The 19,552-nt window shown below is 38.1% G+C and overlaps 1 protein-coding gene across 2 annotated transcripts in view; it reads right to left on the bottom strand.

Moving 5' to 3' along the window:
• Positions 1–3,434: 3,434 nt before the first annotated feature.
• Positions 3,435–19,552, bottom strand: part of GNAQ (G protein subunit alpha q) — a 409,874-nt gene continuing 393,756 nt past the window's right edge. For both annotated transcript variants that reach the window (XM_043971286.1, XM_043971293.1), the window contains exon 7: positions 3,435–8,815. In XM_043971286.1, the coding sequence (XP_043827221.1) occupies positions 8,625–8,815 (191 nt within the window). In that variant the 3' untranslated portion in view covers positions 3,435–8,624. The remainder of the gene's footprint in view (positions 8,816–19,552) is intronic.

The raw sequence follows: 19,552 nt of genomic DNA, 5'->3' as shown, positions 1-19,552 counted from the left end.
TTATTAAAAAAAAACCCACCAAAAAACTATCCTTATTCATTCTCGGTGCAACATTGATGAGACTACAGATCCATTCAAATGTGGCCCAATTATCTGTTTCATAGCAGATCAAAAGAGTCAGCAGCTGGTGGTCAATCTTCCAGTGTTATTTCTGATAAGGTGATCTTATGCTATCTTCAGGGTCACATTTCCAGCCTTTCCAATGTGGAGAGAATCTATTCCCTTTTTGGGCACAGCCCTGAGACCTCTGGATCACCTCCATTCCACACTAAGTAAAGCTCTTTGGGGCTACTCTATTGATTTTTTTTTTTTTTTTAGTGAGGCAATTGGGGTTAAGTGACTTGCCTAGGGTCACACAGCTAGTAAGTATTAAGTGTCTGAGGCCGGATTTGAACTCAGGTACTCCTGACTCCAGGGCCGGTGCTCTATCCACTGCGCCATCTAGCTGCCCTACTCTATTGATTTTACAAATTGTTCTTTTCACAGATGACATTAACTTAAGGGTGACAAAAATTTCCTTAGGGAAATCCACAGCAAAGGAAAAGACAATGGTTGGTCTAACCTTCTACACTTGGAAAAAAAATAGCAGGTTAAAAACTACATTGCTCAGATGATAATAAGCAGTGAAATAGACAGCTTGTCATATACAAAAGTGGGAAGGCCCTGAAAATGAACTAGAATTAAGAAGGAAGAAGGAAGGAATCAGGGTAGATCACCTTTGGGAAATTTCTACTATTCTTCAAGTGATGCTATATGAATACTATACTGTAATCTCAAAAGAATCAAAATGACAAGTAACCTAATGGGCAATAGAAAGATACAAGGTCTGGGCATATCTAGGTCACAGCACGTTTCTCAAGACACAGTGGAAAAGACATAAGCAAGGATGGAATCCTTGGAATCGGAACTTGATTGATAATATATCAAGAAAGAGGAACAAGGATGGAACATTTGTATCCTAGAGATGGCAATAGAACCAAAAGTCCTCAAGCCAGTCAGGAGGGGCATCTGTGGAAGATTTATGACAGACCGACAAGAATCATGTGGGATGCAAAAGCTTGGAGGTTTTGAGATGCATGAAAGCTCACACAGATCCATAGCAATATAGATTTAGAGCTGCAGAGGACCTTCAGGGCTATAGAATCCAAACTCCTTATTTACGTGATTTAAGGTTAAGTGATTTACATAGGGTGGCACAGCTAAGATCTAAGGCAGGATCTGAACTCTTAGCTTGCTGAATCCAAGCTCAGTGCTTCATCCACCATTCATAGATTGTGGCTGAACAAACAGCCAGATTTGACCCTTGGGCTTTAGTTCACCAAAACCCAAATTTATACAATAATTTTATGGGCCCATAAGTTCATCTGTAAGGTAGCTAGGTGGTATAAGGGTGCATAGAGCATTAGACTTGAAGTCAGGGAAATTTGAGTTCAGATTCTGCCATTAAAAAATGTAAAAAACATTCTTAGCTCATAGGCTGTACCAAAACACCAGGCAGGAGGCTGGTTATATTGTTTAAGATGGATTCTCTGCCCCCCCCCCAGTCTTCCCTCCTCACTGAGTTCCCTGACATGAGTAGTTAGGTCTTGGCCAGGTGTACCTCAGATGTTATACCACACAGAGAAGAATGTCAAAGGTTGCCTGAATGATATCAGGTGTGTTGATTAACAATCTTGTTCTCTAAACAGTTATCTACTTAGAATTTATCATTCTAGGCCTGCACTGAAGATCAGGTCAATTCCAATTCATATCCATAGCTACAATTTTAATAGACTTAGTGAGATCCAGTAACATAAAAACCCTCCCCAACTATTGGATTAATATTCCATGTATATTTGTTTCTAATTGCTCATGAAAGATCTTTGAACCCACAAACCTAAACACAATGGTGGCTTCCCCCTCTCATTTTAATTCCAATTCTCATTTTTTCATTAATTCTAGCTAATTTCCATTAATTCCAGTTCCCATTTTAATTCCAATTTTCTCCCAAAGTTGCTATGTAGGAGCATAGGTCTTGCATTAATCAAAATAACAGGCATACATTATGCAAAGAATAGTGAGATATGCCCAGGGGGGTGAAAGTTGGCTATAGAATATTACTAATGAGAATGTGCATGCAAAGAATAAAACAGAGGCATCATCATAGTCATCAAGGAATTATGGGACCAGAAAAGGAGGTTGTTTGACCTGGCCACTTCTTGGTCATGTAGCAAGTTTGAAAGATATTAGACTGAAAGTGTGAGTGATGAATTTGTGCTTTAAATATTAAATGAACCAGAGGAAGGTTTCTAGTGGAATGAGTGGGTCCTCTATTCAGAATTCATAGGCATGTATAAAAATCATGCTGGATATGGAAGAAATAAGACTTTCTGTCATGCTTCCCTAACCTCCCTCCGCAACTATTCAGGGTAGTATCCACCACGATAAGGTGTCCCATTTAGCTAAATTCTATGTGTTGAATGACCAATATTTTGACATATACAACATTTCATACCCCCAGACTACAGGCCAGCTCAATTTCATCCTTGCCTTTCTATTTAGCTTATCATGAGTATCCAAGTTTTCTGGGAAAAGCCCTTACCATCATCACCCCAGAACCACAAAATCCCTACAGATACAAGAGTTCAATTTCTGCTGACTCCAAAAGTCAAAATTATTAAGCAATCACCTTTCACAGGGCAACCACAATGAAGCCTTATTTTCCCTAAGGCTAGTTGAGATGTGGGGATGCTGGAATTGCTATTCTCACTTGCATCATCAGAGAATTTGCAAAGTACACTGTATCTCCAGGCAACTGTCAGTCCAGCAGACCAGAGGGAATTACCTTCTAAAGCTGCTTCACTCTGACTACTCCACCCTGAAGTCAAGCAGCTCTTATTAATATTACTTAAGCAACTATTTCATTTGAGAAAAACACACCAGATTTTAGAAGTAGATTATTAACTGTGAGAAATTTTATTTTTTAGGGAGAATAGGTAATCTGTATTGTTATTATCATAGAAAAGGGAGCTTCCACTCAGATATGTAAGCCTTCTGAATAGAATTATGTTAGGGGAAAATTTGGAGGATCGTTATCTTCTCTTAGAGGCTGAATAACTTGACCAGTTACCAAACTAGTATGGGTCAGAGGCTATGAACTCAGGTTTTCCAGGGTCCCAGGCCAGCTTTCTATCCACTATGCCACAGCCCAGCACAGATGCCAGCCTGCATTAGTTGGTAGAGGTGATTTCCCACATCGATCAAAGCACAGATCTGGAATTTTTAAAAAAAATCTAATTAGGAAAAGGCATGTGTAGTATGAAACATCATTTAAGGAATAAAAAATATTTATTCCAATACTTATCATCATAAAAAGCATTCTAGGAAGACAAGTAAGCTGGGGGACTTTGAAAGAAGCAAAATTTGAGGAATGAAGAATACTGTAGTACAAAAAGTATGGCCAAAAATACTGTATTTTTAACCAGCAAGATCATTTGGGGTATTATTATACAACATTAGTTTTTTTTTCAAAACTATTTCCCCATCCCCGAACAATAGACAATACATGCATTTGAATGACATTTTAAGAACAGCAAGTATGATTCTCTTAAATACTGCAAGTTAAAAATGTCTCTGACAAAACTCCCTAAATATACATGTGTTTAGTAAGGGCTTCCACCACAATGGCAGGTGAGGAGTCTAGCAATAGGTTGTGTTTTAGACCATCCTTTGAGGGGGAAAAAACCCAGTGAAAACATTTCTTAAAGTTCAATTCGTCTGGATAGTTTTTATGTGATACCTCTTACCCTCTCCTTCTCTTTCCCCCTACGCAGTCTCCATAACATTTTATTGAGAACACTTGTCTCTTTTTACCTCCCATTTCTCTCCCCCTCCCAGAAATCTTTCTTCTTTCACTCTCCCCACCCCAGAAAAGGGTTATATGAAAGTTATAGAATTCCCTTTATTCAGGAAAGACACCAATTATCCAAATGGATGTTTGAATTACTGATAAGTGCCATTTCCTTAATTTTTTATCTATAACTGAATCATTTGGAGGAGTGAATATATTATATGGTGTGAGGACAAATCTACTCCTTTGAACATACAATCCTGAGAAACTAGTAAGACAAGTGTTTCCTACTGAATGAACAGTAGTAGTTGGGGAGGACCAGTAGAGCATCCTGTGAAAAAAACAACAAAGGAAAGGAAAGTTTAGACAATATGCCACATAGGGATCATACATACTAAATGGCAAACGTCATAATGTCCAAAGGGTTGTTGGCTAACCATATAGAGCTAAGCTTGGTTTTCTTTTCCTAGTGTGAAGGTACCAAAATGAAATTTCAAAGACAAAGATAACCAGGACAGAGCTATTTATCGCTACATATGCTGACAATATAGACAGACAGATAGACATACATTATAACTAATTTTTAAAAAAGAAATTGTATGTGATTCAAACCAAAGACAGATCTTTGGAAGGCCAATTTATCATATGCTGTATATACCTTATTAATTTTATTCATTATGGTGGTTGTGAATTATCAGTAAAGTGGTTGGTAATCCTTAGTTTCAAGAACAGCAGCAATATACATTACAGTATTTGGGTAGACTTTATTTTGTATGTGTGTTAACATTATGCTAGGGTTTTTAAAAATCTTTTTTTAAATTTTTTTTATTCTTTTTTGTGAAGAATTGAAAACAGAAGGTAATTAGGATAAGTAACTTGAAGGTCATTTGCAACCAGTAGCTGGGAGTCTTGCAGTATCATAGAATTCAGCCCTTTCTCCCCATTTAAAGTTTTTGCAAGTCATGCAGTCAGTTCTGACTGAGGTCCAGCATAAAAATCCCTGCCCCGCTTCCAAACTTAAAACAACTGAAATTTACAATCATGTGGCAGTAAGATTTTTTTTTTTAAGTTACAGTTCATACACCTTGACAATCAAGATCGTCTGAGTTATAAAAAGTAAATTGCCCATTAGCTGCATTATCTTCTCGATAGGTCAGGACGGTGCCAGCCAATTTGTCCAGTAAAGGCATGAAAAAGTTAAGGTTTTTCTTAAAACACATATGTATGCAATACAGATTCCTTGTGCTAGTGAATATCTAGAATATACAGATTCCCAAGAAGGATTTTAAAAAATATTTTCACTCTATTCATGACATTCAACAAGAGTTCTTTGTTACGGTAAAGTAAAAAGTCAACAGTTGTGGGACTTATTTTTGTTGTTGTTGGGGTGTGTGTGTGTGTGTGTATGTGTGTGTGTGTGTTTGTGTGTGTTTCCCCTCAGTTTCTGGATTGAGGCACAAACTTCTGGACATAAGCTCTGTAAGGCATAGTAGAAACCACCAATTTGCAAATAACGAGTAATTCGCTGTGGGTGGGAACTGCTGTGTCACTCAAGAGGGGAAAAATGCTTTGTAAACTGGTACACTGTGATGTTGTGTTGAGTGAGTCATGAAATGGTGGCTTGTCTTGGTATGCGGAAGAAAAAAACAGCTTTTTTTTCCAAAAACATTCCCAAGTCATCTCAACATTTGCCACAGGCCCCATTTACCTACAGCATCAACAGAAATATTCCAGTGGCACACTTCTTAGACTCTCGAAATCACAATAGAACTACCGAGCATAAGTAAACTTTTTTTTATACAAAACTGAAAAGAATCCCCTCCCTCCCCCCAAGTCCCTTCAAAAATAAAACAAAAGAAAGGAAGATCCTTTCAACTCCATTGACTAGTGTGGATACAGTTCGGTTTATATTAATCACTGCAACCAGGGTGATCAATTTATTCCCTCATTAAGAGAAGGGATATTGTCATGCACCCTACAATTAACAGTGAAGACACAGCCTCAGTTGTGCATAGCAAGTTCCATTCTAACCTAACAATGACCAACATAAGAAGCTTTGCTCATGTTTGTAGAGCTTTGGGATTGTGTATAACTGTCTACATCTAGGAGAGCTTTATTTATTAAATAGAGTATCTGAAGTCCCTACAACTAATACTTGTGATGAGGTTGGATTTTTCCCACTGAAAGTATCCATGAGCCTCCAGAGAGTTAGTGTGTGTGATAAAATTGCACCAAATTCATCACCACATTTTCAAGGAAGCAGTGGTGTATGGTCATTCAAAAATTTCCTTAGTAGATTACAAGGGTATCTAAAAACCACTTTTCTAATAAAGGCCATTAGGGAGGCAAAACTAAACTAAACTGTGCATTGGCCAAATAAGAATCTGATTTGTAGAAAAGCAAATCTTTCGATCTGGGATCAGTGGGCAAAAATCCTACGGAATTGGTGTCTGTGTCTGTAACAGCTCCAACAGAACTTAGGCTTTTTGCTGTGAAATGGCCTTTGGGTCTTAAAATAGGTAATACTTCTGCTCATGAATGTGCTAATGATCTTGGACAGCACAATGCTAGTACCGCTCTGTATGATAGAAAGGTTTTGTTGTTGTTGTTATTTGTTTGTTTTCTAAATGGAAAAAAATCCCTAGTCAGAAATAAACTGACAACTTTACATTCTCCTCTCTTAAAAAAGTAAATAAAATAACATTATTCAAAATGTGAATTAGCTATAAGACAGACAATACAATTATATAGATACATATCAATATAGCACATTCAATCTGCCAAAAAATTAATGATTACAAAGCCAGTATGGATGCTGCCATATATATAGAGATGTATGTACAATGATTATAGCATTCATAATTGCACTATACCTACAACCAGTTTTTGTTTTAAATTACAGATGGTTTTTGAGGGAGTAAAAAATAAGTAACCTTTGTTTCTTGGGGTTGGGAGAGTTAAGAATGAAAACATTCTATTAATGTTTATTAACTTTGGTACTCAACTAATTCATCATTAATTTTTCCCTTCTCCTCTCTGATGCCCCAAACAGTGATTTCCAGGTATATTTATCCTAGATTCTAATGATATCCCAACAAACCAGAGCAACATCATGGCTGGCTCCTGACTTTTGGGAAGCTCTTCTAGACTTGTGATTTAAATTACATTTCAAGTCAAGCTGCTTCATAGAGGCTCATTGATGTATGTGATTTCTTTTTCCTTGTTTTTAAATTGCACATTTATAGTTCCAAAGTTCCTTCTTAACAGGTTTAATTACATAAATAAATCTTTTATAGAACACTGAGAGGCTACTTTAGAGTTAAACCCATTCATCTTCCCTAAATCCTTGGAACTAGTCACCACTTAAATAAAGGTTTCTGAATTGGATAAGTAGTCAGTGACTTCCCATCTTACAAACTAAAAGGTGCCATTATAATACTATAAACATATGTTCTCAGCTGCCTGACTCTACCTTAGAAGGAGTAACTGAGCAGAGTAAGACTGTCTTCAAGTAAGGAGAACATAAGCAGAGTTCATGGTGCACCTCGCAGCACGCTCAAGCAGTACTGTTCTGGGTGTCAAAAATGGAAAACTTCCATAGGGGCAAAGAAAATGGTGGACCATGAGAGCTGAGTTAATTGTTGTCTGGCGGTTGTCTTAGCTGGTTCTTTCTCAACCAGTTCATTTTAACTTTTCAATCTTGGTCATATTTTATATTTTATGATATTAGAATTTCTTTTTTTAATTTTATTTTTTTTATAAAAAAAGCCAGTTTTGGCAACACAATTTTTATTTCCCAAAAGAAAGTATCTTAAAAGTGTGAAGAAAACACACTCAAAAAAAAAAAAAGGGAAGAAAATTTGAAATAGGAAATAGGAAGGGAAAAGAAAAAGAAAAACAACCACTCTAACAAGGTTCCAGGCTACAATCACCAGGGAACGTAGTGTCTGTTGGCATATTTATTTTGGCATCTGCAATTTTTTAAAAAGTCAAAAACAAAAATGGCACACAGCAAGTCAACAGGAGGGTCACTTTTTTTTTGTCTTTGCAATTACATTACTGTCTTCAGTGCATTTCTCTGAATCACCAAGGTATGGCTGTAGGTAAAATCCCAAAGAAATGACACTTTACCATATGAGGATTATTCAGGCCCAAAGTGAGAAAAGACAGTATCAAAAACCATATGGATTTTTATACTCAGGTCAATAGTTTAAAAACCACAGTAGTAATACTTCCGATCCTTCAGAAAAAAAGTACTGTTAAATTAGGTTCATGAATGATGGCTTAAGTTGAATGACATTTTTCCTGTCTATATCACTCAAGAAAAAAATGCTTTACTGAGGAATACAACTGGGGAAAGAAGGCTATTGTAACCTCAGAAAAAAATCAAGAGAGAAACAGGCAAGGAAAGGGAGGGAATAAAAGTCTTTATACTCATTATCAAAAAAAAAAAAAAGAAAAAAAAAAAAAGAAAAAACCCAAACCCCTATCCTTTGTGAGTGCATTATTGAGAATTTAAAATACATTGAGTTTTGCCTAAAAAAAAGAGAGAGAGGAAATGTGCTGGAAAAATGTACTTCAGCATCTTTTGTTTTTCCTTCTCATAGTTTAAATAAAATCATAATATTTACTACAAACTCTGTGGACACTTGCACAGAGTCCAGGACAGCAATAAATTAGTATTATGCAAATTGTATTTCACAGATAATACAGTCCCTCTTGTATTCATCAATTGGCCTCAAGGTTTAGAAAGGAAAGGGAAAGAGGCACGTCTAGACACGTCTATGAGGCACATCTAGACCAGGTTGTACTCCTTCAGATTTAACTGTAGGATGGTGTCCTTGACGGCAGCAAAGACAAAACGGATGTTTTCGGTGTCTGTGGCGCATGTGAAGTGAGAGTAGATAATTTTGTCACTGTCTGGGTTCAGATCTACGAACATCTTCAAGATGAATTCTCGTGCTGCTTGTGCATCTCTCTGGGGTCCTGTGAGCCAAAGGAGAAAGGTAAAGGTTAGTTTTATCTCAGTAATATTTCTTATTATTTCCCTACAAGCCTTCTGAGAGATGTTGTATCCTCTGAATAGAGCTACAACTAGGAATTATTTCATATGGAGTGAAAAATGTAGAAGATAGAGGTAGTGGGGGGCAGCTAGATGGAGCAGTGGATAAAGCACTAGCCCTGGAGTCAGGAGGACCTGAGTTCAAATCTGGCCTCAGACACTTGACACTTACTAGCTGTGTGACCCTGGACAAGTCACTTAACCCTCATTGCCCTGAAAAAAAAAAAAGAAAGAAAGAAAGAAAAGAAAAAAAGATAGAGGTAGTGGCATGTTGTATAGTTTGTCTGTGGGTATAGGTGAAGATACCAGAGACAGTGTGGTCTGGCTCTAACCCTCATGGAGTTTAGAATGGTGGAAGTGAGAGAGGGGCTCCATGGCAATGGTATTCCTAGGGACCATAGCCCAGAGTCATACCTTAGAGTAGTGCAATGTGGCATAAGAGCCGGAAATGAGGTGGGGGGATGGTGATCCACAGAGAGAAAGTGAATCCTCCCAGAGAAGGCTTCCTCCTTGGGGGAAGAAGTAGTCTCCTTACCAGGGGAGCATCCTAGATCAAAATTTTATTTGCCCTGCACTTGTCATGTTATATCCAATGTTCACGGCAATGTTTTTGTCTGCAATTTATTCAGTCATTCAAAAGTATTTATTAAGACCCGTGGCACACAATGACCTGGACACAATAGATGTTCTTTATTGGGATGAACAAGTTATATTACATGAATATAAAAGAATATTACTGTGCTGTAAGAAACAATGGACAAAATGAGTCTAAAGATTCACAAAAAGGTTTATATGAGCTGATGCAGAGCAAAATCAACAAGAAATCAATATACCTAATGACTATAACTATATGAATGGAAAGAATAAGAACAACAAAGCAAGTGAATTTAAATTTGGTGCCTAAATTTGGCCTCAAAGAAGGGATTATAAGAAGGTTTCCTTCCTTTGTTCTTTGCAGAGTATATCAGATTCTTTGTACTGGTTAGTTTTGATGGTTTTTCTTCCATCTTTTTTTGTTTTGTTTTGTTAAAAGAGTGGGAGAGGAGAGAGAATAAAAATACACTGGGAAATTTAAATTCTATATTTTTTAAAAGATACCAATAAAAGTTTGTTTAAAAAAGACCTGTGTGGGGCAGCTAGGTGGTGCAGTGTATAAAGCACCGGCCCTGGATTCAGGAGGACCTGAGTTCAAATCTGGCCTCAGACACTTGACACTTACTAGCTGTGTGACCCTGGGAAAGTCACTTAACCCCAATTGCCTCACTTAAAAAAAAAAAAAGACCTGTTGGGGCAGCTAGGTGGCACAGTGGATAAAGCACCAGCCCTGGATTCAGGAGGACCTGAGTTCAAATCTGGCCTCAGACACTGCCCTCCTACACTGTGTGACCCTGGGTAAGTCACTAAACCCTCATTGCCCGGCAACAAAAACCAAAAACAAATAAAAAAGACCTGTGACTTCACAGCCACCATTAGCTATGAAATAGAAAAATTCATATTCACCATACTTAGGAAACTTTCAATGAAGACAAAAAAATTACTTAAAACAAATAGGGAATATAAGCACATTATAGACAAACTACATAAAAATACAGAGGAATGGGGTGAAGGGTGAGAGAGAGAGAGAGAGAGAGAGAGAGAGAGAGGAGAGAAAGAATATGTTTCTTTTAAAGGTGAGGAAATGGATTGCCCAGAGAATCTCAGTGATTTGCTCCAAATCACCCATGGAGTTTCATAGATTCACTTTTTTTTATTAATTTCCTTCCAGGAGACAGGCCTAGCTACACACTTCAAGTAAACTTAATCATGGAACTCTTCTTTGAAGAGGTGAAGAAAGAAACTGCTTAGGCCAGGTCTTGAAATAACGCCATGTTTTTTATAATGTTGAAACAATGCCATATGCTGTTGATTTGAGAGAATTTTTTAGGCTGGAGAGAGTCTATGAGCAGAGCCACAGAGGTGGGAATGAAAAAAATATACCCATAATGTATTTAGTAGAGTGGCTTGACGGAGAGATGAAGAATAACAGCAAAAAGGAGAGAAAAATTCAAATAGGTCTGGGAAAAGTAAAATTAACAAACATTTATTAAATGCCTACTATGTGCCAGTCATTGCGTTAATCACTGGGAATACAAAGAAAGGCAAAGACAGTTGCTTCCCTGAAGGAGTCATAATCTAATGGGGGAGATAATATACAAACAACTATGTATAAACAAGATCTATATACAGGATAAATTAGAGATAATCACAGAGGGGAGGCACTACTAGCATTGAGGGACCCCAAGAAGTCAGAAGATCATGAATACAAGGTTGAAGAGTTTCTAGTTGATCTGCAATTTAAGAGCAAAGCCTTATGGGGGCTTTCACTAAAATCTTTCCTGCCAATACCATTTGATCATACCGCCAAATGGATGTCATTCCCCTCTAAAATCAGGTCTGTTATAGCAGCGATTCTAACAATATTCCTTTACAGGACCACTTTGTCAATTACTAATGTCTACAAGAATAATGTATTTTAAAAATTCACTTTGTGATAACCAGTACATTAAAGCAAAACATACTTAAAAGGATAGGATTTTAATATATTTATCATGTTTAACACTAAGACATGAAGATAGTACAAATTTTAAAGTTTACTCACTGCTCAGTTTCTTAAAAGTTTTATTTAGACCAGGAATTTTTAACCTGGATTTCATGACTTTTTCTCTGTCCATCTCTCTATCTGTGCCTGTGTTTCTCTCTCTGTCTCTCTTGATAATTATTTCAATATAATTGGTTGCCTTTGTGATCCCATATTTCTTATCTATTTAAAGATGTTATTCTGTAAAAAGGTCCAAAGGCTTCACCAGATGGGCAAAGGAGGTCTATCACACAAAAAAGATTTCTGAGGCACCTATGTGACCCCAGACTTTGAAGGCTATACCTGTGGACTGCATACTCTGGGAGATTCTACAAGGTGTCAAGAATGACGATAGCAATAGACTTGGTCTGCCTTCCAAGGGCTAGCTTGGCTAAATATGGATAGGATAATTCTCAAGAGGCTCACCATGAGGTGGTGAATTCTTTAGCTACAGGAACCAATGAAACAAAGAAAGAAAATACAAAATGGTGCCTTCTACATCTGTAATAATCATAGTATAGTGGCAGGAAAGGGGGCAGAGGAGGTGAAGAATGGCAATTTTTAGCTTAGAAATTGCCTTTTTCAGCAAACACCTGATCTCTTGTAAATCAGAGAACCATGGAATGAATGGTAATGCTGGTTTGGAATATACACTCACTTGAAAAACACAACACAATAGGATGGTAAAAGATTATGAGGGGGCAGCTAGGTGGCGCAGTAGATAAAGCACTGGCCTTGGATTCAGGAGGACCTGAGTTCAAATCTGACCTCAGACACTTGACACTTACTAGCTGTGTGACCCTGGGTGAGTCACTTAAGCTTCACTGCCCGGCAAAAAACAAAACAAAACAAACCCCAAAATCACCCCCCCCGAAAAGATTATGAGCAATATTGCTTCACAAAACAGTGGAAGTTGTGGGGTAGGAGGAAGTGAATTAGTTTGAGGAAAACATGGTATGGAGATCCAACTAAAGAAATCAAATATAAAGCACTTATAGACGGAAGATAACAAACAGGTGGAAAATGAAACAGATTTGCTATTTTCTCAATATTGATTTGTTCTCATTATTGATGATTTTGGGAGTACCATTTAGACAAAACACATCAGCAACTCACAGTGCTAAGTAATGTAATGAAAATGACACTTAAAAGATAAACTCAGGAAAATCAGCTGACTACTTTAAGTACACATGGAAGAAATTTCTATTGGAGGAGACACATTTTTGAAAAGACAAAAGTTTCCTTTTTTTCTTTGGTGGGGGGAGGGGGGAGGCGGGCAGGGCAATGAGGGTTAAGTAACTTGCCCAGGATCAAACAGCTAGTAAGTATCAAGTGTCTGAGGTTGGATTTGAACTCAGGTCCTCCTGAATCCAGAGCCGGTGCTTTATCCACTGTGCCACCTAGTTGCCCCCAAAGTATTACTTTTTAAGGTATCAGAAATTGGAAGAAATTAATGGATTGTATTATTGCCAAAAAATGTATTGAGGGGGCAGCTAGGTGGCACAGTGGATAAAGCACCGGCTCTGGATTCAGGAGGACCTGAGTTCAAATTCGGCCTCAGACACTAGACACTTATCAGCTGTGTGACCCTGGGCAAGTCACTTAACCCTCATTGTCCCGCAAAACAAAGCAAAAAACAAAACAAAACAAACAAAAAAATGTATTGAGAAGAAATAATCAACTACCAAGTCACATGTTTGGTTTTTTTAAAAAAATCTCTTTAAAATCTACAAGAAGGAATGATATATACACACATATATATCAAGGGTATAGAAATATTTAACAATATGAAAAATAACAGTTAACCTTTTGAAGAATGATTGTCTACAACAGAAAACATTTCTCTAGTCATCTTATGATGAAGAGGTATAGGAAATAAGGATCTTGCTATGTGTAATGTTATACCTCCTCCCCCAAGAAAAAGAAAGAAAAAGGTTCAACTAGATAGAGAGCCTTAATGGTTTTCTCCTAACAAGGTCCATGTACATGTCAAGATGTATATAAAATCCTTTGATAGATGCAACCCACAGTGATAATTTTATTCAATGATCCTCTGATTATCAAGTGAGAAGTATAAGACACAGTTCACTAAAGAAGTTCATCAGAGACATGGAGAAGATTCTCCCCAGAACCTAAGAAGGAAAGAGGTTTCTCTTCTGTAAAATAAGAAGAGTGGACTAAATTATTTTAAGGCCCTTTCTAGCTCTAAATCTTGGTGAAGACCTCCGGAAATTTCTGCATACAGCTGACATTGTGATGATTACAGAAAGAACTAGAAATCTTTTCAATGAGATCTATAACCATTCAGAAGTGACCAGAAGTGACAATCCACACAGGAAAACCAAACAAAGTATCTTGCACAGAATATGATATGCATTTAGATGGGATTGTTAGTCCATCAGTATATGTATGTATGTATGTATATGTGTGTGTGTGTGTGTGTGTGTATATATATATATACACATATACATACACACACATATACACATATATATATATATACACACATACACATATATATACTTATATAAATATCTATCTCTTGGACCAACACTACAGAAGGACAATAAGCTAGATGTCATAATTAAATGTGGGGGTGGGAGAAGGGAAAAAGACACAGCAGGATGGATTATATTTAGGAAATGAATTGCAAAGTCAATAGAATCCCTTTCTATTAACCTGAGTTGCTCCTTGACACCAAACCCTATATTTATGACACTAATATTCCACCAGTACTTCTATATGGCTATGACTCATGGAGTAAGATAGTCCCAGAAGAAATGAAATTGTGGGTAATACAAAGGGCAATGGAGAAATACAGGATGGTTGCAAGTAGGCTTCATATTTCCAGTAGTTATTTGCTTACCAAAAAATGGCATAAAAGAGATCATCTGAGAATTATATAAACAGAAAAGGAAGTAGGTTAGTCATATAGTAAGAGCAGGGATGACAGATGGGTACCAGTGCTGGCCACATGTCATAGTAGTACCCACGAGATAAATCTCGGATAGCTCTTCTATGGAAGATTCATAGGAAGACATGCTAGGAACTACCCAGAATTAGAAGGCAAAAGGCATGGAGATGAGCACTCTTGGAATGCATACCCCTGTTGATGAACTAATGGAACCACTGTGGTATGGAAGCATAGACTTAGTTTTGCCTTTAATTCCTAAAACAGAATTATCCTAAACACACGTAGAACACATCAGCTTCACTCTCCTTTCATATATTATTTTTATAGAGCTATGCTTTATTTCTATAACATTCTCCAGAAATAAGCCATCCCACAAAATAGGTTACCAGATGAAATTCTTATTATTTTGTAATTACTTCCCTGGTTTTTTCAAACTGAGGAGAGAATACAGAAATTAACCTTTTCCTGATGAATTAGGATCATTACCAGCCTACAGTGCTTTTTTTTTGAGTTGTGTCTGCTTTTAAAATCTTTCTCTGTTCTTCCTTGCTGCTTTCACTAGGCTTATTACCCTTTCCTAATTGTCTGCTTCTAATCTAATGAAGGCTAGGGAACCAGATAACCAAGACTATTCAAACTGTGTCTAAAATGAGAACAAATAGGCCCTGACTGAGGGCCTAAATAACATGCAAGCGTTTCGTGACACCTATTTTAGTGACACAGATCTTTTTTATTCTCCCTTATTCCTGATCCTTGACAATGTTTGTGCATTGACAATGCTTTCTCCATAGGTGACTGGATAACTCAGGTGTCATATTGTATTTTGATTTTCCTATCTTAGACTCTTCATCTTCAAGTTTAAACTCCTGAAGTTCAAAGATTTCAATGAGGTGGCTTTTCTTATGATCAGGACAATAATATAATAGCATGAGATATTTAAGATGATAGGATTTCAGGTTCAAGGTACTTTAAATATCATTTAGTTCAACACCCTTATTTTCCTAATTGGAAACTGAAGGTTGAAGAAGCAAATTGCCCACCTTACACAAGGCGGCAAATAGACTCAAACCCAATTCTTCTGATTTTAAGACTCCAATGTTGGTGTGTGTGTGTGTGTGTGTGTGGTGGGTGGGGCAGTGTCTTAGAAATTTAAAATGGTATTAAAAATAGACTGGAATGGCCCTGGATTCAGGAGTACCTGAGTTCAAATCTGGCCTCAGATACTTGACACTTACTAGCTATGTGACCCTGGGCAAGTCACTTAACCCCCATTGCCCTGCAAAAAAAAAAAGGGGGGGGGCTAAAAATAGACTGGAAGACATTACGGCATCATGGCTAAAAAGCTCACCCTAGAGTCAGGAAGACCTAAGTTCAATTAATACCCCTGGTATGTACTAGTCCTGTTACTCTGAGCAAGTCACTTAACCTCATGGTGCCTGGAGAGCTCTCTAAGACTTTAAGTTGCAGAACAGGTGGCCAGGACATTACAGGCAGATGTTGTGAAATCACAAGTCTCCTACATCTCTGAAATGTTTTGCAGCTAAGCCAGAATGCTAAGTGACTTGACCATACCAACATCCAGAAGGAAGGGGACTCTGCGTATCTGTTTTCACAAATGCTTTCTCCATGGTTGGCACTGTCTAATCACAGGCACGCCGCTGTGGGAGGCAGCGGGGATTGTTTCAAAGCAGTCACGGGGCACGACAGTCCCACCAGTGCCTGCAGGGATCATGGCAGAGAGCCTTGGATGGCAACCTGGGGCCCTGAGATCATCCTAGTAGGCCCAGGGTGCATGCCACATCACATCCCATTTAATAAATGCTTTTTCATAATATTACAGGATGGACAGGCATAAGGACAAGGTAATTTCTTTCCCTCTTCCTTTTCACTAGGGCAGTGTGTATGCCAAAATCTCAAGTTTTAGATTTAAATGACGAATAAGAATTTTTATTCAGAAATCACGTAGCTTGAAATAATCTCTACCCCAAATTACCCAGAAATAAACTGCTAGGTGCCACCTATGCCTGTGGTGGAAAGAAAATTAGATTTGGGGGTCAGAACACCAGTGTTTGAATCCTGGCTCTGCTTGTTTATTATCTTGGAACCTGGGGCAGCTAGGTGGTGCAGTGGATAGAGCACTAGTCCTGGAGTCAGGAGGACCTGAGTTCAAATTTGACCTTAGAGACTAACTGTGTGACTCTGGGCAAGTCACTTAACCCGAAATGCCTTAAACATCTGGGACCATCTCCAGTCGTCCTGATATCTGTCTTGCCATTGGACCCAGGTGGCTCTGGAGGAGAAAGTGAGGTTGGTGACCTTGCACAGGGCCCTCTCACTTAAATCCAATTTATTACAAGTCATGACATCTGTCACTGTCCTCTTGACAGAACAGAGGACAAACAACAACAATTTTGTAACCTCAATTACTTAACCTCTCTGGGCCTCATTTATAAAGTAAGGGAGTTGGGCCTGATTACCTGAAAGACCCCCTTGAGCTCTAAATTCTATATTTTTAACTCTGGGCACCTTACCTCCAATTTCCTGCCAAGCCCCCGTGTTGTCCCTAACAGAGAAATCATCTATGGATGTAGGGAAATAAGCTACAAAAAGCAGAAACAGCTACTGTAAGGAAGATTGAAGACTGAGTGATGGCCAGCTCCTGGCCAGGGCATGTAACCAAGTCACAGAATGTTGGATCTACAAGGGACTTTCTTTTTATTATTTTTTTTACAAGGTATTTTTGAGATCATCTAATACGACTCGCTCTCTCATCTGCAGATGAGAAAACAGGTCTGGAGAGTGAATCGGCTTGGCTAAGGTTACCCTGCACCTCCTTAGATTGTTGAAATACCAAGATCATGAGTTAACCAACATCGATTTCTAATGCCTCAGTTTCTTCATCTGTAAAATGAGCTGGGGAAGGAAATATAAAACCACTCCAGTATCTTTGCCAAGAAAACCCTAATGGGGTCACAAAGAGTTGGACAAAACTGAAATGACCAAACAAAAACTTCTAAAAATGAAAATACCTCATGGAGAATAAAAAGGGCTCATTTTGTTTTTCTTTTGGAAATTTATAGATTTAGAGCAGGGAGGGACCTGAGAGGTCATCTGGTTCAACTCCCTCATTTTATAGATGAGAAATCTGAAGCTCAAATAAGTCAAGTGACTTGTCCAAGGTAGTCACACAGGTAGTATAAGAGCTAGGATTTGAACTTGGGTCCCCTGACTTTAGAGTCAGTGGTCTTGGCACTGGATCTTGACATATGCTATAGTTTTTTTGTTTGTTTGTTTCTGGTTTTTTTTGCAATGAGGGTTAAGTAACTTGCCCAGAGTCACACAGCTAGTAAGTGTCAAGTGTCTGAGGTCGGATTTGAATTCAGGTCCTCCTGAATCCAGGGCCAGTGCTTTATCTACTGTGCCACCTAGCTGTCCCCCATATGCTATAGTTTAAATGAGTTTGATCAGGTTTATTCCTACCCAACATGTAGCTGAGACTACCTGTACTGGAGGAAAAGAATTTGGAGGGGAGCAGAGGGTTGTCGTCAATTTAGGAATGTAGAACACTTGGAATCCTGGGGTATAGTAAGGAGGCTGACAGAAATGGGATCAGGGGAAATGAAAAACCCAGTCCCTAAGGGCCTAAAAAGGGGGTACTTGGAAGTAGCAGAAGGGTCCGAGAGGCCCAGGGCATCAAGTCAAAGCTACATTTTAAGTTTCAAAATTTTGCCTTGGACCAAACCTATACTGAAGAAATGTCTTGTCCTCTGTCCTCTACCATATCACCTTTTGTTCCCAGAATCTGGAACTTGGATCCCTATACCTTGACTCCCCCTCCCCCACCATATACACATACATATATGTATACACATTTGTGTATATATACATTCTTTCCTTGCTCTAGATGGTGATTTTATCCATGTGAGGTATTCTCAGGGTGGAAACAGTAAGTTTCCTAAGTAACTTCACTGATGCAGATGAACAATTCTTCTGTATGTACCATTTAGAGACATATATGGGGCATTGAGAGATGATGTGACTTTTCTATGATCATATATCTAGTACATATGAAAAGCTGGAATTCAATCCAGGTCTTCCAGACTGGGCAGTGATAAAGTCCATGCCTTTATCCACTACGTAGGCTGTTATGCCATCTATGTATTAATAATACCACAATATAATATTAATTATCCCATTAATTTGTTGGTATATTATGATATTGATAGTATGACAGCATTATGGGATGTAGCATTAGGTAGCGAATAAAGGGCTGTCCTTGGGAAGCAAGAAGGCCTGGTTAGGGTCCTGCCTCAGAAACCAGCTTTGTGTGGTCTTGATCAATTGTTTAACTTCTCAACGATCTGGGCACCTCCCTAAGATTATACATTATGGACAAGGGAAACTAGGTGGCATAGTGGATAAAGCACCGGCCCTGGATTCAGGATGACCTGAGTTCAAATCTGGTCTCAGACACTTGACACTTACTAGCTGTGTGACACTGGGCAAGTCACTGAACCCTCATCGCCCCGCCAAAAAATAAATAAATAATGGACAAATCGCCAAGCTGAATCTGCGAAGGGAATGTCTATATGTTACAGATCCAGACTTCCCATTATGGTTTTAATGTGTATAATGTGACACCACATTATAATACTATTAATACTGCAGTTAAACTACAGAATGGATTAAATCAGCTCTAGTGAGTTGATCTGGAAGCTTAATGACCACTTACTGTTTCAAAGGAACATTCTGATTTACCAAGAACTTGCCTAGAAACTTAGGATACATTCCTTTCTTAAGTCAAGAGTTCTTCATGAGACTGGGGCTCATGAGAGAAAAGGGCCCTTTCAAAATTGCACAATTATTACCACATTATTACCAGACCTGGAATTTTTACTTGAAGGCCCATTGATAATGGGAAGGCTCATCTTCCTGACTTCAAATTTGGCCTCAGTATAATGATTAATCACTGTGTTGTTGTTTTTTTTAAAAATAACTTACTAGTTCTAAAGTAGTGCTTATAAAAATGATAAACTAGTACTCAAGTTTTGTTTTCTAACCTCAAGTAGTAACTGAACCATGGTTTGAGAATAAAACTAATTTAAGATTTCTTGGTGTACTTCCTATTTA

The sequence above is a fragment of the Dromiciops gliroides genome, chromosome 1 (assembly GCF_019393635.1).
Source record: "Dromiciops gliroides isolate mDroGli1 chromosome 1, mDroGli1.pri, whole genome shotgun sequence".
NCBI classification, from domain to species: Eukaryota; Metazoa; Chordata; class Mammalia; order Microbiotheria; family Microbiotheriidae; genus Dromiciops; species Dromiciops gliroides.
The sequence above is the reverse complement of the archived record's forward strand: the minus strand, read 5'-3'. Positions and strand labels throughout refer to the sequence as shown.